The sequence below is a fragment of the Peromyscus maniculatus genome, chromosome 22 (assembly GCF_049852395.1).
Source record: "Peromyscus maniculatus bairdii isolate BWxNUB_F1_BW_parent chromosome 22, HU_Pman_BW_mat_3.1, whole genome shotgun sequence".
NCBI lineage: Eukaryota > Metazoa > Chordata > Mammalia > Rodentia > Cricetidae > Peromyscus > Peromyscus maniculatus.
This window is the reverse complement of record NC_134873.1, coordinates 3,404,545-3,429,793: the sequence shown is the minus strand read 5'-3', so window position 1 is coordinate 3,429,793 and position 25,249 is coordinate 3,404,545. Positions and strand designations below refer to the sequence as shown.

General features: G+C 62.2%; 1 protein-coding gene across 1 annotated transcript; it reads right to left on the bottom strand.

Annotated features, from left to right (window-relative positions):
* Positions 1 to 4,180: 4,180 nt before the first annotated feature.
* On the bottom strand, positions 4,181 to 16,105 carry Lingo3 (leucine rich repeat and Ig domain containing 3). Its single transcript, XM_006978156.4, has 2 exons — positions 16,007 to 16,105; positions 4,181 to 7,434 (listed from the first exon to the last, which is right to left on the bottom strand). Exon 2 carries the CDS (start codon positions 7,386 to 7,388, stop codon positions 5,616 to 5,618), a length of 1,773 nt encoding a protein of 590 aa, XP_006978218.1. The 5' UTR covers positions 7,389 to 7,434; positions 16,007 to 16,105; the 3' UTR covers positions 4,181 to 5,615.
* Positions 16,106 to 25,249: the final 9,144 nt, after the last annotated feature.

Sequence of the window (25,249 nt, the reverse complement as noted above, 5' to 3'; positions counted from 1 at the left end):
ACTGCGTGTGTGTGTGTGTGTGTGTGTGTGTGTGTGTGTGTGTGTGTGTCCCCAAGGGGCCTGAGTTGAGAACAGTGGCATTTTAGGCAACTGCATGCTTACTCGGCTTAGGCCTGCTCTCATGGAGCTCAGCCTTGGGGCCAGGGCAATGGGTAGACCAGGAGAACTTGGCCTCGGGTGGGGTCTGTCTGTGTTGAGGGTTTGTGTGTGTCTGGCAGGGAGAAAGGTTAGGCCTGGCCAGTGGCCAGGCAATCCCAAGTTCCAGGCATCAGCCATTTGGAGTGTCTTCCTCTCCTGGGCACATGGGGGTGCTGTGGGGTTACATATCCCCTCCAGTCACGGGAGACCTGATCCCTCTGGCCAGCAGCATAGCTCCTTTGTTCTGTTTTTCAGGTAGGGTATTCCAGCCCAGGCCAGTCTTGTAGCCAAGGATGTCCTGGAATTCATGCTTTCTCCTCGCGAGGGCTGGGGGACTGGCTTGGGCCACTACCCCAGATGTCTTGTTTTTTGACCTAGTAGCAGTGTATGGTTTGCCTGGGGATCCCGGTAGACTCAGCTAGTGGCAGGGGCCCACCCTCAGGGCTCTTGGGGGTCACATGGTCCCACTGAACCACCAAGAGCAGTTTGAGCTTTCAGGGTCTCAGGAACTCGGGGGAGCCACCAGTCAGATTCTGATGTTGGGGTGAGCTGTGTTACCTGATGAGGACCTGATAGCCCAGGCCTTTTGGGACAGGTTAGGGCTCGAGGCTCCCCGTTTGCCCCTGGCCAGCTCTCCCTGACCATGGCCTCCCTAGGAAACCATAACAAGGCCATACCTGTCATCCTAGTCCCCAGAGGGCTGGGACAGGAAGATTTGTGTACAAGCTGGCCTGGTCTACACAGCCAGAGTAGAGAAGAGGCTAAGGATGGTCTCTATAGCAGAAGCCCCCTTTCTACCCGGGAACACTGGGAGGGGAGACAATCCCTCCCCCACCACGTGGTCACGGTGCCACGCTCCCAAAAAGGTGTTCTCACAGATGTGCCCGGTACCTTTGCTGAGGTAAACGGTTCATGTGTGCAGGTTAACAGCACGTGGAGACAGATGTTAGCCAGACAGCGGGTCTCCCTCCAGACAGCATCTCTCTGTAACTGGCTGGCCACAAAGATCCTCTAGCCTCTGCCTCTCAAGTACAGGGGTTAAAGGTGAATGCCACCGTGCCTGGCGACTTTTCATGTTTTGAGTTTTGTATGCAAGTATATGTGTGCCATGTATGTGGGGTTGCCTGAGGGGGACCACGGGCGTTGGATCCCCTGGAGCTGGAGTCATTGTAAGCCCCCCAACATAGGTCCTGGGCCCAACTCAGATTCTCAAAGCCATGCTCTTAACCGCCGAGCTGTCTCTCCAGCCGGTGTCCGTCTCCTGCTGAGGATGGACTCGGTTTCACATGCTAGGCAACCACTTGCCACTGACCACACCCTCAGCCCGGGTGATTCTGGCAGGGCATCCACCCTCCAGCCAGGCCCTATCTCATAACATACAAGTTGGCCTCGAGGTAATCTTGTCTCCTAAGGAGCTGGAATAACAGCTTGGGAACATGGGTTTTTTTTTTTCTTCTACTTTTTTTTTTCCATTTTTCTTTATTTTTTTTAAAATTTATTTATTTGTTATGTATACAATGTTCTGTCTGCACATATCCCCACAGGCACCAGATCTCATTACAGATGGTTGTGGTTGCTGGGAATTGAACTCAGGACCTTTGGAAGAGCAAGCAGTGCTCTTAACCTCTGAGCCATCTCTCCAGCTCTTTATTTTTCTTTATAAGAAATGTTCTACTCACTCCTTGTACTATCCACAGATTTCCCCCCCCCCCCATGTTTCTTCCTGTTTGGACCATAAATGCCCTATATGGGGTCTCTGAGTTGTGGCTTCTTCCTGGGTCCAGGTAGCCCCCCCACAGTGGGTGGCTGGAGTTACTCTTGCTGTTATTTGGATTTGGGGGCACATGTAGGCAAAGCATGTGCACAGCTAGGGTGCCTTTTGAGGAGACTGATGAAGTTCTTTGCTCCAAGGACCCCCTGAGATGGAGGTGACCCCTGGACTCTAGTTCTATGACCCCACCTTAATGGTGCTCTGTGCTCATTGTGGCTGCTTGCCTTCCCTGGACTCATTTCTCTCCTAGGAAATAGTGTCAATCATCTTTCAGGACACTAGGAAGCACCCACTCCAGGTCTGGGACAGGGATAATGTGCAGCCCAGAGGACATCGGGATGAAACAGGTAGAGATGAGCCACTGTACACACGGCCTAGTCTCAAAGACCTCAGCCCCAGAGCCAGGTCCCCCTGACAAGGGGAAGTGTCAGACCCAGGTGGGAAGAAACACATGGACAACCTTAGGCCAGGCCCAGGATGGGGCAGGGGCCTTCCCAGGACCACCCCTCACCTCTGGCACCCTCAAGGATGGGATGTAGAGACAGAAGCCAGGAGTTGAGACCCTGAAGTGAGTAAGCCCTGGGGCATGGGCAAGGGAGGTGCAAAGATTGTCACCCAGCTCGAAGGAGGAGGAGGTAGAAGAATCCCAAGTTCAAGGTCACCCTCAGCTATATGGCTACATGAGTTTCTGTTAAAAAATAAAGAATAAAGCCCAGTGATGGTGGCGCACACCTTTAATCCAGCACTTGGGAGGCAGAGGCAGGAGGATCTCAGAGTTCGAGGCCAGCCTGGGCTACAGAGCTAGTTCTAGGACAGCCAGGGCTACACAGAGAAACCCTGTTTCCAAAAACAAAAACCCCCAAAAGAATAAATTATAAACACAGCCTAGTGTCTCAGAGCCCAGAGCTGTGGAGACTTCTCTTTGGGGACTGCAGCGCACCCTGGCCTCCCCTTTTCTGGGGGGCTCGTATTCTCCTTGGGGGGCCACCTAGGAAGTCCTTGGCGCCTCTGCCCAACTACAGAGCTCGTGGGCTTGTCTGCCAGAGAACTCCCAGCCCTGCTCTGCCCTGCTGTGTGGCCACAGGAAAATCGCTGTCCTCCTCTGTCCCCGGTAAGGGAATCTCCCATATCCTGTCTCCGGCATTCTATCACGGCCACATACACTTTTCCAGTTTATATTCATTTTATTTTGAAACTGTTTCCCTTTGTAGTCCACTGCCCTTGAGCTCCTGAAGCTTCTGCTGAGATGACAGACATGTCCCACAGCTGTCCTTGGAAGCTTCTGTCCTGCCCACCGGTTCCCGAATATCCAGCAGCCGCTTCCCAAATCATTGACTCAGAGGCTTAGTATTACTTGTAAATGTTCGGCCGGAAGCTCAGGCTTATTAATAACTCTTACACTTGAATTAACCCACGTTTCTATGTATGTTTAGCCACGTGATTTGGTACCTTTTCTCAGTAAGACATTCTCGTCCTGCTTCCTCTGTGTCTGGCCGGCGACTGTCTCTGCCATTCCTCTTCCCAGAACTCTCCTAGTGTGGTTGCCTGGCCTACACTTCCTGCCTGGCTACTGGCCAGTCAGCATTTTATTAAACCAAGAGAAGTGACTAATCTTTACGGTGTACAAGAGCAGCATCCCACAGCTCATAGCTGTTCCTGACACCATTTGTCTGAGGTGAGGTAGGTGGAGCCCCAGCCTCAGCCCTGAGGTCTATGACAGTTCAGCTTCCAGTTTGTTTTTTTTTTTTTTTTTTTCCGAGACAGGGTTTCTCTGTGTAGCTTTGCGCCTTTCCTGGAGCTCACTTGGTAGCCCAGGCTGGCCTCGAACTCACAGAGATCCTCCTGGCTCTGCCTCCCGAGTGCTGGGATTAAAGGCGTGCGCCACCACCGCCCGGCTTGTTTTTTTTTTTTTTTTGTTTTTTGTTTTGGTTTTGGTTTTTCGAGACAGGGTTTCTCTGTGTAGCTTTGCGCCTTTCCTGGAACTCACTTGGTAGCCCAGGCTGGCCTCGAACTCACAGAGATCCGCCTGCCTCTGCCTCTGGTGTGCGCCACCACCGCCCGGCTTCAGCCTCCAGTTTGTTATGTACCTAAGGCTGACCTTGAACTCCTGATCCACCTCCCCAGTGCTGGGTTGACCACAGTGGTCTCTGCCAACTCCAGCTTCTCTCCCGGGTCACTTGCAGGCAGAGCCACCCAGCTTCCCAACCTTGAGGGAGGGACCCGGCCACACTGTCTCCCACCCCCACATGGGAATAATAATAAAAACCTGACTTTTGTATTAAATCATTTTGTTTTATTGGGTTTCAGTCAAACACAGTGGGGTGAGGACAGAGGTTGGGAATGGGGAACCCCAGTGTAGCAGCGCACTGACATTTTGTGACCCCTAACCCTGCCGAGTGCACCCCTCCTTGTCTTTTAATGACTCTAAAGGCACTTGGATATCGTTGGTTGTTGTTTTGAGGGCCCTCAGGGTTGCCATGGCAACGGGCTAAGAGGCTACTCCAGGACTAAAGGGGTCTGTCCTGTCCGGCTGGGGGATGGGGTCTAGAAATGTCGTTCCACCCAGTCACTGGTGTCCTGTTGACCAGTTTGTGTGTGATGGATGCAAAGGCTGGGAAAGGCAGGCCCAAAGGGTCCCTCCCCATGTTCCCAGCCACGTCCAGACCAGCCACGCTTGGGCTGAGTCTTGGATTGCATGGACCTGCCTTTCTCTCTGGACACAATCAGGGGGGCTCCACGAGGCCTGGCCTCAGCACACAGGGCAGATCTGGAACGGAAGACACCGAGGTGCCCAGTGGACCACAGCTGCCACAGCTGGGCAGGAGGAGGGCTGCAGTCCGTCTCTCCCCAGGTCCCTCCCTCAACAGTGCTCTAACCGCAGGGGCAGAGGTGGACACCGGGAGAAGCCTGGTTGGGATAGGGGACCGGTTCTGCTGCCTGGGGCCCTGCTGCTCACCTGACGCAGGCGACCACATCTGCCCCACATCTGCCGAGCGAGCGAGCCAGCGGCAAAGTGGATATGGCTGTCTAGAGGCACCCCTGAGACCCGGGGCAGCCACTCCTGCAAGCAGATGTCCAGGACAGCTAGGCAGGGCGGAGGTACCTGTAGAGGATGTGGGGACATGGCTTCTCCTGGCAGGTGGAAGTTCCTGGTGGGGACAGGGCTGCCTCAGTGACTCCCAGCCACTCAGCAGGGCCTGGGCAGCCCTGGCTTAGCGTTGGCCAAGTAGTGGTGAACAGGAGCTGGGCCAGGGCACACCCTGTCCTCCGAGGGTCCCTGCGGCGCTGGACCTTGTGTGTGCCCGGCTGTGCCAAAGTGAGCCGAAGAGGCACCCGCTGTGAGCACTGTGCCTGTCCGGGGTCCCCAGGAGCCTCCCACCATAGGCATCTGGGGGGACCTGACTTTCGAGGCTTTGCCGCCGCAGCCTGCACCTGCCTAAGGAACCTTGGACCCTGAGTGTCCCCAGCCACTTGTGGTCCCAGCCCAGCAGCCACAGCAGAGGGCGGAAAAGACAGGTTGAAACCCTTAGAAAACACTTCAGGAACTGCAAAAGGTGTGATCTGCTCAAAACCGTCCCGTAGATGTCTACAAAAATGAGGAAGTTCTGCCTCCATGCTTGCCCTGGAGAAAATATGCATAGGTGGAGATTATCTGGGACCAGATGGAGGCTGAGAGGCTCCCCCACCAGCCCACCGTGGGGCCGGCTCAGATCATCTTCATGTTGAACTTGCGTGCGCCGCCCTGGCCGGCCGCGGCCGTCGGACCGTCCACCTTGCGGAAGGAGTATTCCACGGAGAAGTTATTCTTGTGCTGCCCTCGGCCACGGCTCCACACGAAGAGCAGCAGGAAGCAGAAGAGGACCACGCCCAGGAAGGTGATGCACCCCATGGCGGTGGACACCAGGATGGTGGTCAGGTCCAGCGGGAACCGGACGCCCACCTGCGTCTCGTTGTGCCCATCGCCCTGGGTCCGGTTGGCGGCCGGCTGGACGGTCAAGGTGGCGAAATACGTGTCGTTCCCTCCGGCGTTGCTGGCCACGCACGTGTAGGTGCCGCTGTCCTGGGGCCGCGTGTCCGCCACGGCCAGCGTGCCCCCGGGCAGCACGCGTGCGCGGCCCCGGCTGGCAGCCGTCACCGTGTGATGCTGGGGCGTCACCCAGACCACCGTGGGCACGGGCTCGCCCTCGGCCCGGCACAGGAAGCGCACGTCGTCCCCCTCGGTGGCCGTCACGTGCTGCAGCCGCCTCTCCCGGATCTTGGGCTTCCGACACACGAAGTACTCGAAGAGCACGGAGTCCGGGAGGATGTGCAGCGCGTCGCCGCGCACCTCGGCGGGGGTGGCGCAGGCCGGGAGCCTGCCGTCGAAGTTCAGGGTCTTCCGCCTCTGCACGATCCACAGCAGGCGGCAGTCGCAGGCCAGCGGATTGCCGTCCACGCGCAGCGTCTCGAGCGTGTTCACCGAGTGGAAGGTGTTCTCCTCCAGCGTGGACAGCAGGTTGTCCGAGAGGTTGAGCAGGCGGATCTGCCGCAGCCCCACGAAGGCCTGCGGCTCGATGACGGCCAGCAGGGCGCCCGCCAGGTGCAGCTCGCGCAGCCGCACCAGGTCCCGGAAGGAGCCGCGCGGCACGGTGCTGATGGGGTTGTGCGACAGGTTGAGGCACGTGAGGTGGGCCTGCTGTCGCAGCGCGGCGGCCGGCACGGCCGTGATGTTGGTGTGCGTGATGGACAGCGACGTGAGGTTCAGCCCGCGCAGGCTGCCCGGGGCCACCTCCTCCAGCAGCGGCCAGTTGTCGATCTCCAGGTGCGAGAGGCCCGGAAGCTTCTGGAAGTTCTGGTCCTCCAGGGCGGCGATGGCCAGGTGGCGCAGGCGCAGGGCGCCCAGGCCCCGCAGGTGGCCCAGCGACTCCGGGGACAGGGAGGTGAGGTTGCAGCGCTCCAGCGTGAGCTCGGCCAGCCCCAGCAGCCCCGCGAAGGCCCTGCGGGAGATGAACACCAGGTCATTGTCGCCCACCTCCAGCCGCTGCAGGCTGCGCAGGTCCTGGAAGCTGAAGTCCAGCAGGATGACCAGCTTGTTCTCGCTCAGGTCCAGCAGCGTCAGGCTGTCCAGGTGCGTGAACACGCCGGGCGGGATGAGCTTCAGCTGGTTGCCACGGAGACGCAGGATGCGCAGGCGGGGCAGGTTGGCGAAGGCGCCGGGCTCCACGTGGGCGATCACGTTGTGGTTGAGGTCCAGCTCCTCGAGGGTGGGCAGCGAGGCCAGGTCCCCCGGGTTCAGGCAGCGGATGCGGTTGCGGTTGAGCTCCAGGAGGCGCGTCTCGGCCGGGATGCCGTCGGGGATGGCGGTCAGCCGGCGGCGTCCGCAGGCCACCGTCCGGGTGGACGCAGAGCACTCGCAGCGCGCGGGGCAGCCCGCGGCCAGGGGAGGCGCCGTGGGCAGCAGCAGCAGGTGCAGGCCCAGCATGGGCAGCCAGCAGGTCATGGTGTAGGGTCTGGGCCTAGGGCCGCGCCAGCATCGTCCAGGACACCTGGCGTGGGAGAGGGGAGAGGGACATCAATATCCATGGCGCTTCTGCCTTTCTAATCCCAGCCAGACACGCCCAGGGACGCTGACCCACGACTGCACACTCAGGAAATCTCCCCACGGACACCCACGGTGACAGTATACAGGACAGAAGCCCACAGACGGGCGGCAGAAACGGCACGGGCCGTCCACACGGGAGCACTACTCAGCCGTGAAAGGGAGCAAGGCTCTGACCATGCCGCCTGCAGGGCCACTGAGGACGCTGTGCCGGTGAAACCAGCTCCCAAAGCCCGCTCAGTAGGACAACACCCAGAACAAGTGGATGAGGTTAAAAACAAGCTCTCTTGTAGCCCAGGCTGGCCTCAAGCTCACTATGTAGCCGAGGCTAGCCTTGAAGATGGAGGCACAGCTGAGTGATAGCTGAGCCTGAGAACCTAAGAAAGGCAGGAAGGACCCGGCCCAGGGCCTTGGAGGGACCTGAGTATGGCAGGCCTAGTGGACGCCCTGGGCCGTGACAGAGGACATCTCCCTCCAAGGACAACCCAGCTGGTGACTATGGTGACCCCCACGGCTGTGGGATGCTCCAGTGGGAGGCACGGAGGGCCAGAGTGGGCAGGATGCGGACACTTCTGCAGTGCCTGCCTGGCTAGGCTGGACCAGGGCTTCCCCAGACAGCTGAGACCCAGGGGTCCGGGGTGGGGAGGACAGCTGGCCTGGCTGCCTGGCCTCTTTTGCAACATGGCTTCCCATCTGCCAGGCAGCTATTTATAGCACGTTAGCAGCTGAAGCCCCCAGGCAAGACCTCTGTCTGTGTCAGCCGGCCTGTGTCAGTGCGCACAGACTGAGGACGCGGGCTCGTGAGGACGGAGACTGCGGACAGGGGTGGAGGAGAGCCCCGCCCAGAACCCCCAGTGAGGGGCGTGGTCAGGGTGGAGCCCCGCCCAGAATCCTGCCTTCCCTGTCTGTCTCTCGGGATGCATGGTCACGTGTGGAGCCCGGAGTGGATGCCGCCCCCTGCATTCATTCTCCACTTTGTGTTTTGCGCCTGTGTCCCTCAGTGGACCGGAAGTCTGCTGACTGTCCAGCCATGAGCCCCAAGGACCCCCTACTTGTCAGTCGGCCGAGATGCAGCGGGTGCCCTGTGCAGCTTCGCATGTGGGTGGCGGGGTTTGAACTCAGATCTTCTGGCTCGTGTGGCTCCCTGACTGGGCATCCACCACCTCTGCTCACAGCCTCCGCACGCCGCAGAGGGGCTCAGGCCTTGAACCCCGCATGGGGTGCGGTTGAGCTGGGGCCGCGGGCGATCCGGGCCCCGCACCGTCTACGCGGGTGGTTGACACCTAATGCTCTGTGAGGGCCTCCGGGTGGGGAGGCTCGGGACAGCACTCGGGTCTGGACGGCAGAGCCACAGCCGCACTGAACCACAGCCGCACTGGACCACAGCCGCCCTGGACCACAGCCGCACTGGACCACAGCCGCCCTGGACCACAGCCGCACTGGACCACAGCCGCCTCTGAACCACAGCCGCCTCTGAACCACAGCCGCACTGGACCACAGCCGCACTGGACCACAGCCGCACTGGACCACAGCCGCCCTGGACCACAGCCGCACTGGACCACAGCCGCCCTGGACCACAGCCGCCTCTGAACCACAGCCGCACTGGACCACAGCCGCACTGGACCACAGCCGCACTGGACCACAGCCGCACTGGACCACAGCCGCACTGGACCACAGCCGCACTGAACCACAGCCGCACTGGACCACAGCCGCACTGGACCACAGCCGCCTCTGAACCACAGCCGCACTGGACCACAGCCGCACTGGACCACAGCCGTCTCTGGACCACAGCCACACTGGACCACAGCCGCCTGTGAACCACAGCCGCACTGGACCACAGCCGCACTGGACCACAGCCGCACTGGACCACAGCCGCACTGAACCACAGCCGCACTGGACCACAGCCGCACTGGACCACAGCCGCACTGGACCACAGCCGCACTGGACTGGACCACAGCCGCCTCTGAATCACAGCCGCACTGGACCACAGCCGCCTCTGAACCACAGCCGCACTGGACCACAGCCGCACTGGACCACAGCCGCCTCTGGACCACAGCCGCACTGGACCACAGCCGCCCTGAACCACAGCCGCACTGGACCACAGCCGCACTGGACCACAGCCGCACTGGACCACAGCCGCACTGGACCACAGCCACACTGGACCACAGCCGCCTGTGAACCACAGCCGCACTGGACCACAGCCGCACTGGACCACAGCCGCACTGGACCACAGCCGCACTGGACCACAGCCGTCTCTGGACCACAGCCACACTGGACCACAGCCGCCTGTGAACCACAGCCGCACTGGACCACAGCCGCACTGGACCACAGCCGCACTGGACCACAGCCGCACTGAACCACAGCCGCACTGGACCACAGCCGCACTGGACCACAGCCGCACTGGACCACAGCCGCACTGGACTGGACCACAGCCGCCTCTGAATCACAGCCGCACTGGACCACAGCCGCCTCTGAACCACAGCCGCACTGGACCACAGCCGCACTGGACCACAGCCGCCTCTGGACCACAGCCGCACTGGACCACAGCCGCCCTGAACCACAGCCGCACTGGACCACAGCCGCACTGGACCACAGCCGCACTGGACCACAGCCGCCTCTGAACCACAGCCGCACTGAACCACAGCCGCCCTGGACCACAGCCGCACTGGACCACAGCCGCCCCGTGCGGCCCCTGCCCCTCTCCGGCCTGTCACAGCCCGGCCACCAGGTCGCCGCCGGCACTGCCGAGTGTCCTCTATAATTACTCCTCCACCGGGGACAGCCGAGCTCTGGAGCCGGCCCGGCAGGGGCCACTCACAGGGTGACCCAGTTTTTCAACTCTAACCTCTCCCGGCAGGCCTGGCCCTGTCATCTCCTCTGCGGGTGGGTTGGGGAAGCCGCGGGGCGCGGGGGGGGGGGGGGGGGGAGGGGGAGGGGGAACGGGGCCAGGGGGAGGGGGGGACGGGGGACGGGGTAGGGGAGAGGGGGGAATGGGGGGCAGGGGGAACGGGGGGGCAGGGGGGAGGGGGAACGGGGGGGCAGGGGCAGCATGGGGAGGGGGAACGGGGGGCAGGGGCAGCATGGGGAGGGGGAACGGGGGGCAGGGGGAGGGGGAACGGGGGGCAGGGGGAGGGGGAACGGGGGGGGGAGCAGGGGGGCAGCTACCTGAAGCCACGGTCAGCCCTCTCCACCTTGGACCCTGCCCCTCATTACTGTGCGCCTGAAGGACTCACTTGCCCTCTCTGGGCCTTCGCTGAGTAGGGAGTGGAATCTCAGGGGAGGATGCTGGACGCCCCCGGCAGGAGTAAACCCTCTCTGAGCCTCTGAAACCTGGGCACCTGCAGGCGGAAGGCTCCGGACCCCGGTCCCTGACGACAGCGGGGAAGTGGAATTCCAGGTGGCTCCTGCCACTGGGTCCCGGGTCCCGGGCCTCAGTCCCTGGTGTGGAAGAAGGCGGGGGGGCGGGGTTCTAGGTCCACCGTCCGCTCCCCTGTCCCTGGGGGAGGGACGCCCCAGGCCAGCTCTCTTTGGGCCCTGGGCCCGCTGCAGGGTCTCACTTTTTAAGGACCAAGCTGCTGTGTGGCTTTCGTGTCCTTGCTGTGGACTCCGAGACACTGCAGCCCAGCAGGCCTCACACTGCCAGCAATCCTCCTGCCTCAGTCTCCCACGTGCTGACAGGTGTGAGGCGGTAGGGCCCGCTCGATGGTCGTCCTTGTCCTGTGTGCGTCGCCCCGGGTCCCCCCAGTCCCACCCCGGGACAGAGGCTCCCGTCTGTTCACGTCCCGGTCCCGTACCTGGTGACTTCAGCTGTCCTGACCTCACTCTCACACGGGCAGGACAGGGGGTGCTCGCTCAGCCCCCACAGACGCCCCACCAGGTGCCCGCAGCTGTCGAAAACCAAAAACATATCCCGAACCCACGGGGGGCCGGATCACACACCTGTTCTCCCAGGGCCCCAGCAGCTGAGGCAGGGGGATTGTGGATTTCAGGACAACCTGTAACTTAGTGAGACCCGCTCTCAAAATAAAAAAGGGGAGGTGCCTGGAGGGATAGCCCAGTGATTAGAGTTCCGAATGCTCGGCAGGGTCGGGTTCCAGCACCCACGTCAGGGCTCACAACCCCCGGTAACTCCGTTCCCAGGGGGCCCAGCGCCCTCTTCTGGTTTCCTGGGACACTGCACACAGGTGGAGCAACATACCGTACACATAAAATAAGTAAATAAATCTGGGGGGAAATTAGCCAAGCATGGCGGTACATTTCCTGAACCCCAGCACTCGGGAGGCAGAGGCAGAAAGATTTCTGTGAGTTTGAGTCCAGCCTAGTCTATAGAATGAGTTTCAGGACAACCAGAGTTACATAGAGAAACCCTGTCTCGAAAAACCAAAACAAATAAATACATAAATTTAAAAATGTAAAACTGGGCTGGGGACGTGGCTCAGGGTGGAGCCCCGCCTAGAATCCCCAGTGAGGGGCTGGGGGCGTGGTCAGGGTGGAGCCCCGCCTAGAATCCCCAGTGAGGGGCTGGGGCGTGGTCAGGGTGGAGCCTCGCCCAGAATCCCTCAGTGAGGGGCTGGGGGGCGTGGTCAGGGTGGAGCCCCGCCTAGAATCCCCCAGTGAGGGGCTGGGGGCGTGGTCATGAGTGGGGCATTGGTCTAGCTTGTGAGAGATCTGGGTCCCATTCCTAACACTGCAAAAATAAAGGATAAACAAAGGCATGGTTTTGTCCCCAAAGGTCCCTGTGAGGCTCTGCTCATGACAACAGGAGCAGACAGCTGCCCTGTGGACCAGAATCTGGAACCTTCTGCCCTCTCACCCCCGCCCCATGGTGGAAGCCTGGACGCCAGGCTGCCTGGGCCGGCTCATAGAGATGGCCTTCCGCTGGGCTTAGGGGGTCTGACAAGCCCGGTGTGGACCCCTGCGCAGGGGAGAACCCAGCCTAAGCCTTCAAGGACACGGGTCATTAATATGCATGAGAAGCCACTGCAGCGGCCTTGGCAGGGCCTGGGAGCCTGGGCCGCCGCGCGGGGTCCGGCCTGCCCAGTCACTGTCCTTCCAACACTTGGCTCCTGTCACCCCTAAACTGGAGCCCCACGGTTTCCAGGGGACCCCAGAGTCTCTCAGTACATACAACGAATCTCTCACTCAAACCTCCGTCACCCCAAAGGAACCCCGGCTCCAGCCCTGGGGTGTCCACAAGTCTACGTCCTGTCTCCGGCATTTCCTACCATCGAGACCCACACTTGGCGGCTGGCCGCGTCCTGTCCCTGCGATCACTGAGGGGAGCGGACAGAAAAAATGTGAACACATAAATCAGCTGAAGGTTTGGAAGACCTTCCGGAAGGAGGTGAGTCTGAGGCCAGGGAAGGGCAGCACCTGGGACTGGGTCACCCGGTACTGTGTCCCCCGGTACTGTGCCCAGGAGGACTGGGATCGCCAGGCACCCAGTGCCTGGCCAGTAGGGAGCCACGGAGGAACACAGAGCAGGAGAACAGCCCGGTCAGAACTCCGCCTGGCGGCCTGGGTGCCATCCCCGGACCCACGCGGTGGAAGCGGAGTGAGCACCAACCCAGCAGTGGTCCTGCGACGGCCACACCTGTGCTCACACATGCACACACAGTCCCCACACCCAGGGCCAGGGGTCTGCCACCTTCATCTCCCTTGAGCCTCAGTTTCCCATTTTGCTGGAAGCCAAACAGGGCCCCTGGGCTGTGGTGTGAAGGAAAACTCAGCCTCGCAGCTTCTCCCCAGACTGGCCTGCTTCTAGAAGTTTCCACCAGCTGCTGCCTGGATCAGGCGTGGATCTCCAGCTCACTCATTCCCCGGGCACTTAGTGGATGCCTGCTGTATGCCTGGCGCGGTTCTCAGTCTTTGTGGAAATGGGACCGTCCTGGGCCCCGGGGACCGGTCACCTGTGTGTAGTCAGGACACTGCCGGTGGCCCAGGTTGAGAGCCGTCCTGGGTCACTGTGGCCCAGTGTCACCTCGAGATGACATGGACTCTCCGAGGGAGGACCAGGAGCCAAGGGATGCCGGCCTCCGGGCACTGAGACGGGGGACCGCGCTCTCGGGGCCTCCCCTGCCTGGGTCTGAGGAGGGAGGGCCTGTGTCCCCGAGGCGGGGTGTGTGTGTGTGTGTGTGTGTGTGTGTGTGTGTGTGTGTGTGTGTCTTCTTCCGGCAGCTGGGGGACTCCTACCCAGGGCCGCCCTGCTTTGGCCTGTGGGTTCCTGGCAGCCCGGCGGTTTCCTGTTGCTGGGGCATGAAGGTGCTGCCCGCCCTGGGGTCCGACCTCTGCCTCGGCACCTGCTCCAGGCCCCCCAGAATCAGAGGCCGCTCCTCCCAGCCCCTCACTCTCTGACTACAGACTCCGGGGGCCGGGGGCGGGGATTCGACAGAGAAGGGGTCCGTCCACGGGAGACAGCGTGCGCTGGGGGATCCCAGGTCCCTTGTCCCCTCTTAGGCCACGAAACACTGCGGCCTGTTGGGAAAGCGTGGCGCTCTGTGGTGGCTCCTGTCCGTCCCCCCGGGTCCCCCCACCACAATAAGAGTAGGGGATAATGTGGGGGTGGGGATCGGCCTGGCCCCCTCCCGCGAGCACCGTCCTCGCTGAGTGCACTTTTGGGGACACTCCCGCCCCCCACCTCCAGGGCTGGTTCACTCTTCCGTCCTAGATCTAGGTTCTCCTGGGGCTTTCGATCCACGACAATTCATTAAAGCCCTAATTAACCTCCCATCTGCCATGGGCCCCGTTCACGGTCTTGGGGGGCAGGGGGGCCTCCTGACCCAGTTTCTTTAGTAGCCTGTGCCCGGGGGAGTCGTGGGCTCCCCACCACCCACCGCAGCAGGGACGGGAGGAAGGTTCTAGACTGGCCAACACTTAGCCGCTGGCATGTGCCGTGCCCGCTCGCCCGCCCGCCCGCCCGGAGGGCAGAAACGGCAGCATTCGGGGAGGGGGAGACGAGTCTGGGGGTCAGGGCGAACCCCACTCACTCACCTGAGCCAGCTCTGTTTCTGCCAACCCCCAACTAACTCCGCAGGGCTCTCAGGGCTGATTGACAGGGGAGGCAGTGGGCGGCTCACCCCGGCTGCCCGCCCCCCACCCCGAAGGTTGCTGGGAAGTTCTGCTGAAAGGCTTCCTACCTGGTGAGTCGCTAGTGACTCAGGTTGCCCGGGAGTGACAGCCCCGTGGGTAGAGGCGCAGAAACCTCGGCTTTGGGACCTCGTGTGCTCCCACCCTTCCAGGCGCGATCACAGCATGGCTACATCTGGGGGTGGATGGCGGCGGCCACCCCCACTCTACAGATGGGAACACTGAGGCCCGCCGCGCATGCGTGCTGCAGGGGTGGGAGCGGATGACACCCCATCCCCACGGCGCTCGTCCCTGGGGGGAAGTGGTGGCGTGGATGGAGTGTCAGTTGTAGGAAGGAACCAGGGACGGAGGAGCAGTCAGGAGGCTGAGGGGAGCACCCCTGAGCACCCCGGTCCTGGGCGCTTCTTCCTCTTTCCCCACCTCACTTGGGTGTCTGTGTGGAGGGGACACCCATGGGTCCCCTGACACCATCCGAGCGGCTGCTGCAGCTTTTGACCCCTCAGGACACCGAGGGGTGCTGTCCCCAGCCCCCCACCTCCTCTCACCCCGAAACACCCTGCTTACAGTCTCTGTAGCCCGGATGCCTCCTCCAGGGAGCCTCCCTGGGTCACCCTCAGCCTGACAGATCTGCTCTTGCTAAAAGTCCCACCAGGTACCCAGTCCCAACAGCCCCTCCCCACCGCCAAAGGCAGGCACCCAGTGTCCCCAGGAAATGAGGGGTGTCTCCGGCCTGGCCTGGGTTCTCGGTCCCCCCCAAGAAGCTGCCTGGCACCGACACAGATTCCCCAATGCATCAGACCCCCAAGTTCTGAGTCCTCCCCACTGGGTGGAGGGACACCTGTGTCTTGGGGACTCTGGCGTTGGGAGCCCTCACTCTGGAGCTGGGGTGGGAACACGCACCCGTGTCCAACCGGAACCCGAGCTCTGTGTCTCCCAACTTGTTGAATGGGGCCCGGTGGCCTCCCTGGCCAGGCCCCAGGACCCAGGGGACACCAGGCCTGGCCTCTGGCATGGGGTGGACAGACGCCCCCACCACCCTGGCTGCTGCCGGGACACAGGCCTGCAGGTGTGTGTGTGGGGTCTGTCTAGCATCCCAGTCCCTCCCTACGCGAACGGGACCCCAAATATGCGCGAGTCCTCGCGTGCAGGACCCCCCCCTCCAATTCATCTCGAGCGCATCGCCCCGCACTGGCTTGCGGGGGATCGCAGGGCGCCAAGCCGCGGCTCCATCCCGGGTGTCCCCCTGCCGCAGTGCGCATCCCCATTCCGCCGTTGCCCGGGGTGCTCCCGGAGCTGAACCCCTCAATCCCCTCGACTCTGCATTCCCGGAGGCGGAGAGAACCCTGAAGTTTCCCGGGGGGCGCAGAGGGACTGGAGGGGAGCGCGCGAGGGGCGTCCGAGGGGGGTCCCCGGACTGCCGCGGTGCCACTCACCTGGGCGGCTCCGCCTCGGACAGGGCGCGGGGGCCGCTCGGAGCCGCCACGAGCCGCTGCCGCCGCCACCGCCGCCGCCGCTGCCGCCACCGCCGCCACCACCGCCTCCCGGGCTCCGCCGTGCGCGTCCCCGCCGCGCATCCCCGTGCGCATGGTCAGGGAGCGCGCGGACTGCAAGGGGCGCGCGCGACACGTGTTGGAGCAGGTCCGGGGCAGATGGGGACTCAGCCCCCAGGCACCCCGAGTGCCTGGCACCTCCCGGCCTCCGCAGACACTGAGTTCCCGGGAATGCTTGCGGGCTCCCCAGATACGGCTGGTTGTCCCGCTGGAACCTTCTGGAAACCGCCAAGCCTTCCGCTGTCCCCTCCCTCCCAGGCCAGGCCTCCACCGTCCGCACCGCACACCGCACCGCACCCCGCACCGCACACTGCCTGCTTGGCCAAGCCTCATCCCCGAGGGGCCTTGCTCCTCAGTGAGTTCAGAGCCCGCTGCGGCTCCCCGCTGCGCCCCTGCCTGCCTCCACCCGCCACCGCCGCCCGGACTCCGCGCCCCACCGTGCTCCCCTCCCCTCGCTGTCCTCCTCAGCACACACAGCCTGGGGGAGGTAGATGGGCGCATCCACTACACAGGGGAAACATGGAGAGAACCCCGAGATGAGAGGGGGAGCCAGAGAGATGGCTCAGAGGCGAAAGCACCAGCTGCCTTCTCAGAGGACCCGGGTTCGGTTCCCAGCACCCACAGGGAAGCTCCCAACCCGCAGTAACTCCAGCTCCAGGGACTCGACACCCCCTTCTGGTTTGTGGGTTCCCACATGCACACACACAGTTAAAATGAGATAAATCTTTCAAAACAGAGGCGAGTGTGCCTGTCCCTGCTCCTGAGAGGCCTCACTGCCCCAGCAGCGGCCTCAGCTGGAGGACCCCCCACCCCCTGAGGCTGGGAACCCAGGGCTCCCCCGTGGGAACAGGAGTTGGGATGTGGACCGCCCCAGTTGGGGGTTCAGGCCAGGGGTCCAGCATGGAGGGTGTGAGGGGGGAGACAGAGGCTGGCAGTCCCTCCTAGCAGAGGCCCAGTGAGCCTCCATCCTGGGGGGCCGGAGCTGGCCGCATCCGGCTGGGTCCTCGCTGTGGCCAGGTGAGAGCCAGAGGCTCAGCTCCGGTGAGGGGTGACCTATGGGCCTAGCTGCAGGGAGCCAGGGGGCATGTCCTGCCCTGTCCACCCCCCCAAACCGTGTCCGCCCTCTGTGTCCTCCATCGGTTCTGTAGCAGCCTGGCGTTGGCTCCTCCGCCACCTGTGACTCAAGCGGGCTCCATTCCCAGACCGTCACGTTGGCCAGAGGCCCAGAAACTGCATCCTGGGAGACCGTGGACCAGGTTCCTTCCCGAGTCACGGTTGGGAAGCTTCCTTCCAAGCCGTGCAAAGGTCTAGAAAAAAAAAGTGACCCCAAATGTCCTTGGAGATAGACCCCCCAGCTCCACATCAGGCTGGCCCTGCCTGTGTACCGATACGCTGTGTGACCCCGGGCAGGTTGCGCCCCTTCTCTGAGTCTCTGAGGTCATGACCACCCGATTCTGGGAACTCCCAGGGGAGGAATTTGAGTGCCTACTGTGTACAAAGCTGCATGGTATACTGGACTTTCCATGGATGGGGAGCGCCAGAGCGGAAGTCAGGGTGGATCTAAGTGGGACCAGGGCCACGGCTGACTGCCTGGACCCCATTCCAGGTCCTGCCCATCTTGTCTGAGTCCAGGCTTAGCACTCACATCTGAGGATCTGGGACCTCCTCCGTCTAGTGTGCAGACTACAGCTTTAATGACGGGGGCGGACCCCAGGGCGCTTAGGGGCTCCATCCAGCTTCCTCTCGCTGCTCTGGAGCTGAGAGAGAGCAGGGAGAGACCATGGTGGAGGGGACCGGCTCCCACCTCAGGACCTTTGCACATGCTGTTCCAGTGCTGTCCTCAGCCGTCTGCCCCGCCCGCCCCTGCTTCCTCCTGACTCACATCCCCACCCGGCTGCCTTCTGTCCCCCGTTCCCAGCCTCCCTGCAATTTCCTAAGATATCCTATAATCTACTCATTCATCCTATTTATGTCTGCCCTCCCCCCTCCCCCCGCAGCCCGGCCTCCCTGCATGCATTTGGCGGCCCGTGGACTCTCCGTGGAACTAGTGACATGGGTACTGGAGAGCTGGGTCGGGGTGGTGTGAGGAGGAGAGATTGTGGGGTTTCTGAAGACCGGGGGGGGGCATTCTCTGCCCCTCCCCAGCCAGTGTGTCACTTCCTGTCCCCCGAAGGAGTCAGCTGAGGACAGAGATGCTCTTGAGTGGTGCATACCGCCGGCACTTAGTAGACACCACACGTGTGTGTAAGGTCTGTGGTGCCGATGGGGTGGGGTGGTGGGGTGAAGTCCCCAGGCCCGGCTGCTGTGTGACCATGGGATGTCTCCTGGTCTCTCTGAGCCCAGCATCCCCCCGCAGGCTCCCCCACCCCCACCCGGTAGCTCCTCAGAGCCGCCTCCGTGGGGAGGCTGCGTGGGAGAGCTGCGGGAGGGTCACAGCCTTCCAGGCAGTGGGGCGGCAAGCACCTGGTTGCCAAGGTTACGACCACCTGTGGATGGGACGTTGCCATGGAGATGGACCACCTGGGTGGCAAGGGTGGCTCCTGCCTGGTGTAAGTGGCTGGGGGTGTAAGTGACTGCCTGGGGCTCAGTGTGGCCTGGGGATGGCACGGGGGTCCCCACGATGAACTTTGGTGGGGCCCTGATACGCAGGAACGAGTTTTGAAATGAACACCCGGTGTCTCTCCCCTCCCGGGCTATGATTGGCACAGTCCGGTGGCACCTTCCAAGCAGGTGAGGGCAGTTGTACCCCCCACCTCCCGACCAGGGCTGAGTTGTCAGTTACTAAGATGTGAAGCGCTGGTTCCGGGTGCCGTGGCCTCGCCCAGGGTTGGCAGGCTCAGGGCCGCGCACCCTGAGGCCAGCACGCACCCTGAGGTCAGCGCGCACCCTGAGGTCAGTGCGCACCCTGAGGTCAGCGCGCACCCTGAGGTCAGCGCGCACCCTGAGGTCAGTGCGCACCCTGAGGTCAGCGCGCACCCCGAGGCCAGCGAGCACCCTGAGGCCAGCGCGCACCCTGAGGTCAGCGAGCACCCTGAGGCCAGCGCGCACCCTGAGGTCAGCGCGCACCCTGAGGAGGCCAGCGCGCACCCTGAGGCCAGCGCGCACCCTGAGGCCAGCGCGCACCCTGAGGTCAGCCAGCACCCTGAGGTCAGCGCGCACCCTGAGGTCAGCGAGCACCCTGAGGCCAGCGCGCACCCTGAGGTCAGCGAGCACCCTGAGGCCAGCGCGCACCCTGAGGTCAGCGCGCACCCTGAGGCCAGCGCGCACCCTGAGGTCAGCCAGCACCCTGAGGTCAGCGTGCACCCTGAGGTCAGCGTGCACCCTGAGGTCAGCGCGCACCCTCTCTAAGCTCTAACGACTCCGTCTGTGTCTTGGGAGCCATGTTAATGGCCCCGCGGCTTTGAGCACGTATGTGGTGTTCACACGGCCGCCTGGGGTCAGCAACACACGTTTGGACAGTTCCAGGAGGTGGGGACACTACCTGGAGGGAGTTCGGGATCACAGAGAGGAGCTGATGCCCTTTGCCGGGGAATGTGGGAGAGGCCTTCATATGCCTCAGTAAGTGGACTCTGCTCCCAGAGGGAAGTGACTAGAAATCACTTAAAGACGCCTCTTGTTCCAGGCCAGCCAGGACGACACAGGGACCCTGTCTCAAAGCACAAAAGGCCGAGCCCCAGGTGGAGCTCCGGGAGTCCAATGGGCGAGAGAGGAGGGACTGTACGAGCGAGAGATGTTGAGACCATGGTTGGAGGAAGCACAGAAACAAATAGCCAAACTGGTGGAAATGCATGAACGGAGAACCAATGGTGGAGGAACCCCCATGGAACTGGACCAGGCCCTCTGGATAAGTGAGACAGTTGATTAGCTTGATCTGTTTGGGAGGGCCCCAGGCAGTAGAGCCAGGACCTGTCCTTGGTGCATGGGTTGACTTTTTGGAGCCTGGGGCCTATGCTGAGGCACTTTGCTCAGCCTTGGTGTAAGGGGAGGAGGGGACTGGACCTGCCTTGGCTGAGTCTGCCAGGCTGGGTGACTCACCAGGGGAGACCTTGCCTTGGAGGAGGTGGGGGTGGGGGTGGATTGGGAGGAGGGCGGGGGTGGGAGGAGTGAGGACGGGGAATCCGTGGCTGATATGCGAAATTAAGTTAATTATAAAACAAAAACATTTTATAAAGAAAGGAAGGAAGAAGGCAGGTGACCACGGCTCTAGAGGGGCAGGAAAGCTCAGTACGTGGAGCACTGGCTGCTCCCGCAGAGGACCCGGGTTCCACTCCAGCACCCACAGGGTGGCTCACACCGTCCGTGACTGCAGTGCCAGGGACCGGTGCCGCCTCCGGACCTGCAGACCCTCCACACGGGTGCACAGGCCGACATGGAGACAGCACAACCTCGTGTGCGAGGAAAGAAAGCGGGACGTGCACTCTAGGGCCAGCGGAGAGCGCGGTGGGGAAGGTGCTCGCTGTGAAGAGTGGGGGACTGAGTTCAGACCCCAGGACGCAAAAGCTGGGACATGCGCGCGCACACACACACACACACACACACACACACACACACACACACACACGCACACTCACACACACGCACGCACACACACACACGCACGCACACATACACACAAACTCACACTCACACTCACACACACATACACACGCGCACACTCACACACACACGCACACACACGCACGCACACACGCAACTCACACACACACACACAGACACACGCACACGCGCACACGCGCACACACACACACTCACACTCACACACACACACTCATTTTTTTTCAGACAGGGATTCTCTGTGTAGCCCAGGCTGGCCTCGAACTCAGAGATCCTCCTGCCTCTGCCTCCCGAGTGCTGGGATTAAAGGCTGGCGCCACCACCGCCCGGCATCAGCTTTTAAAAATTATACTTCATACATTTATTTTGTGCGTGGGTCACGCACCCCTGGCACATGCGAAGGTCAAAGGTCAACTTGTGAGCGTCCCAGGGCAGAACTTGGGCCACCAGGCTGTGGCCAGTGCCTTCACCGTCACATCACGGGCTGGGACAGACTCACCACCACCCAAACCAGCCTGCGGCTGGTCATCCTCCTGCCTCAGCGCCCTCCAGCGCTGGGACTCCAGGACGGGCCATGAGGCCTGGCTCTCACGTCACCGTGTCACGCAGGCGGCCGCAGACTTGATGGAGACGCCCGGATCTGAAGCGCCGGGACCGGGCTCGGGTCAGTGGCTGGCGGCGGTGGGGAGGCTCGCTGCCCGGGTCGGGGGTCGGGGGTCGGGGGTCGGGGGTCGGCAGCCTCGGGCGTCCCTCTGCACCGCGTCCGTCTGCACCGCGTCCTCCTCCGTGGGACCCGCTGCTCAGAAACGGTTGCAAAATATTCCTTCTGCCTCTGGTGTGGGGAGGAGCTGGGGGCTCCACCCTGACCACGCCCCCAGCCCTCACTGGGGGATTCTGGGCGGGGCTCCACCCTGACCACGCCCCCATCACTCACTGGGGATTCTAGGCGGGGCTCCACCCTGACCACGCCCCCAGCCCTCACTGGGGGATTCTGGGCGGGGTTCCACCCGACCACGCCCCCAGGCCCTCACTGGGGATTCTGGGCGGGGCTCCACCTGACCACGCCCCCAGCCCCTCACTGGGGATTCTGGGCGGGGCTCCACCCTGACCACGCCCCCAGCCCCTCATGTCAGTTCTGTAGGCGTAGATTCTGCATCTCCTGAAGGCCGGAGGTACAGGATGAGAGGTGTCAGGTGACCCACGGGGTAGGGGAGTGTGGGTCGATCTGGGGTTTGATTCTGAGTTCCCCGAGTGGTTGTGGATCCTTCGGCCCCGCCCTCTGTCCGAGGGTTCGTGTCCACACTGCTGCCTAGCACGGGGTGTTGGTGGCCGCGGGCCCGCTGGGTCCCTGCTGCTCAGGGTCAGCCCGGTGGAGGGGGCGCAGGGCCCACAGCGTCTGAATGCTCACCCACCAGGCTAGAGACCCGGGTCCCCGCTTCCTGACGGGCCCCGCTGGAGAGCTGCGCGGATCTGAGCGCGTCAGGCTGTGGGGTGGCGCTGGGGGCTCCCCGGGGTGGGGTTGGGGGCTCCCCAGCAGCCCACAGCGCCTGGGTCGGTCCTGGGCACCCGCCTCTCACGGCCAGGCTGGCTCAGGCCTCCTCCTCCTCCGTGCAGCCGACTGAGCAGAGAGTGACGACCTCTGAGCAGGTGGGTCCTGGTTCGGGTGGCTGAAAGCCCCACTCTAAGCAGGGCCCCCTTCCGGAAGTGCGCCCGGGCCGGGGTGAGGCCTCTTTTGGGCTGTCTGGGATGGACCTGCCATGTGAGAGAGGAGACGTTTCTTTCCCCTGGTCCTCTTTAGTGTCCCCACATCCTTGACACCCCCCGCCCCCATCCAGGATGACCTGGAACTTCCGATCCTCCTGCCTCCGCGTCCCCAGCGAAGACAGAAGTGGCTGCCACGCCTGGTCTGTGTGGTGATGGCACTGGGTCCCAGGCCTGTGCACAGGCGAGCGCATCCTCAAGCTACAGCCGCAGCCCCTTTAGACTTGGACTCCGCCCGCCCGCCCCCGCCCCTTGGGGCTCCTTGAGGGTCGGGTGGTTCCAGGAGGTGGAGGGGAGCGGGGAGCGCCGTGCGCGGTGGAAGGTGTGTGACCCCGTGGAAGTCCCTTCCCGCCCCTGGGCCATTATCAAAACGCAGAATGGGGACTAAGCCAAGGCGTGGCGGGAGGTGGGGAGAGCCGGACAAGGCGGGCAGGGCAGGGGCCGCTGACCCTCAGTACCACGGGATCGGGCCCACTTTCCGAAGCTCCTGGAAGCTGCCAGGAGGGGGCGCGTCACGGGCGTCCTGCCGATCTGGGGTCAAGCTGTGACCGGCCTGTCGCTGCCCCTCCGCAGGGTCTCCGGGCAAGGTCTCCCAGAGCGGGCCCTCCTGGCGCAAGACGCGGGGCCTCTCCGCGAAGACCTGGAAGCCGAGGGCCGTGGTGAGCACAGGCACGTGCAGCAGGCCGGGTCCCCGCGCTGGAGGCCGGAGCCCCCGGCTGCAGCCCCCCGGCCTGCGCCGGCCCAGGCCAAGAAGCTGGAAGGGCGGGATCTGGGCCGGGGTCAGGGGGCGGCCGGTTGGCATGGTGAGCGGCGGCGGCGGCGGTGGGCGGGGGGCAGGAGGCCCGGATCCCGTGTCACCGTGGCTGGTGGCCTGGTTCCCGCTGTCCCCGCCCCCTCCGCCTCTTCATCTCTCTAAAGCTCTGTCGTCCTCTGCCCATGGCTGCCTTTCTCCCCTCCGACTCCTAGTGAAATATTAAATTTTCAATGTAATATTAAGGGAAACATTAAATATTAAATTTCACCTTTTTAAAATATTAAAACACTCGGAGCTGGATCCAGATCCCTGATTGTGTAGACCACTTTCTCCTGTCCCAAGGTGGCCAGGGACTCTTCTGATATGTCCAGGCTTTTGATTTTGTGGCAGGATATTGTTTGTCTACAAAACTCGAAGTCACACACCCGCAAAATCTCATTTACAATAAAAATTAGGTGGTGGTGGCGCACACCTTTGATCCCAGCACTCGGGAGACAGAGGCAGGAGGATCTCTGTGAGTTCCAGAACAGCCTGGGCTACACAGAAAGACCTTGTCTCCAAAAAACAAAACACACACACACACACACACACACACACACACACAGAGAGAGAGAGAGAGAGAGAGAGAGAGAGAGAGAGAGAGAGAGAGAGAGAGAGAATCAAAAATACTCACCACAAACTAGGCTCTTGTATACATACTGTGTATTGACTCTTCACTGGGTGTCAGCAAGTTTCTGGGACGCTACACTGTGTAACAAACACCCCCACACATAGTAACATGAAGCTCTTCAGTATTTCAGTCTCACCCAGGCTGTCCGGTGTTTCCCATTTTACTTGTGTGTTTGTATCTGGGGGACAAGTGCCATGGCTTGTGTGTAGGGGTCAGAGGACAACTTGCAGGTTGTGTTTTTCCTCTGTAGGTTCTGGGAACCAAACTGGGGTCCCCAGACTTGAAGGCAAGGGCCTTCCCTTGCCCACCCCTCACTGGCTGTTTTCGTGCCGCTGAGGAGGGTCTTGCTCTGTAGTTCTGGCTGTTTGGGAACTGGCGGCCTTCCTGCTCCGGTGGGGCTAGCAGGTGTGGCCCACCTCTCCAGGCCTCAGACTTGCTGGCCCCAAGGAGATAGGGTCTGCGCTTCCCTGTCTCCTGGCAACAGGGGCTGGGCCAGCCTCTTGAAATGGCTGCAGTTTCCAGGCCCTTCTGCATCAGGGGGATGCTCTGAGCTCCTCTGCCAGATGGGATGTTTCCGGCATGATGGATGTCCACGGTACTTTTGTGGACACGTGTCCTGCTTGCAGCGTAGGGTCTACAGTGGAAAGTAGCCTGGAAGATAGCAGGGGACACCCCACTCTGTGCTGATCACCCCATATGATAGACGGCTCAGTCAGCTCTTTAGGAACTGGGTCAGTCACTCTCAGGTGGAGTGAATTCATGCCGTTTTCTGAGCTGGGCGTCTCCAGGGCCGGTGACATGTCTGCTGTGTGCAGGCAGGTGGGGCTGTTTGACCACACTCCCTTAAGACTCAGCAAAGGTGGGGGAAGTGGACTTTCTGGAGCAGATTCGAGGGGTGTCAGGGACAAGGCTTGCTGACTTTGGGGAGCTGGGGAGGGTCAGCAGCGCTGACTTAATTTCCTCCATGGCTTCTGGGAGCAGTAAGCAGGGATGGCAGGCACCAGGTCTTATTTCTGACACTGAGAAGAGGGACTCTGGCTGACTCTGGCTCCCCCTGCCTGGCCTCCCCAAACTTAAGAGTGGCTGACTGTCTCTGGGGACTGTGGCCGTGGGCTCCAGCCTAGGTGACGGGAAGGGGCTAGGAAGGCCGAGGGCCAGGATAATTCCCTAATTTATGGTTGCCCCACGCCAGTGCAGGTCCAAGTACAGCTGCAGGTCAGTCTGCCTGTCTGCCCTGAGGCAGGGCTCTGGCCCTTCTCTGTCCCAGCCTGAGACCCCGGGGCCCCAGGCTCACTGCCAGCCACTGTGCTGCACAGCTGTCTCTCCATCCCCCACGTGGGCGAGCGTGCCAGGTCCTCTTGGCTCCCTGGGCGGACAGAACAATGCC

Bases quoted from the DNA above. Each gene is read 5' to 3' on its own strand.
- Lingo3 (XM_006978156.4), bottom strand. From the start codon at position 7,388: ATGACCTGCTGGCTGCCCATGCTGGGCCTGCACCTGCTGCTGCTGCCC.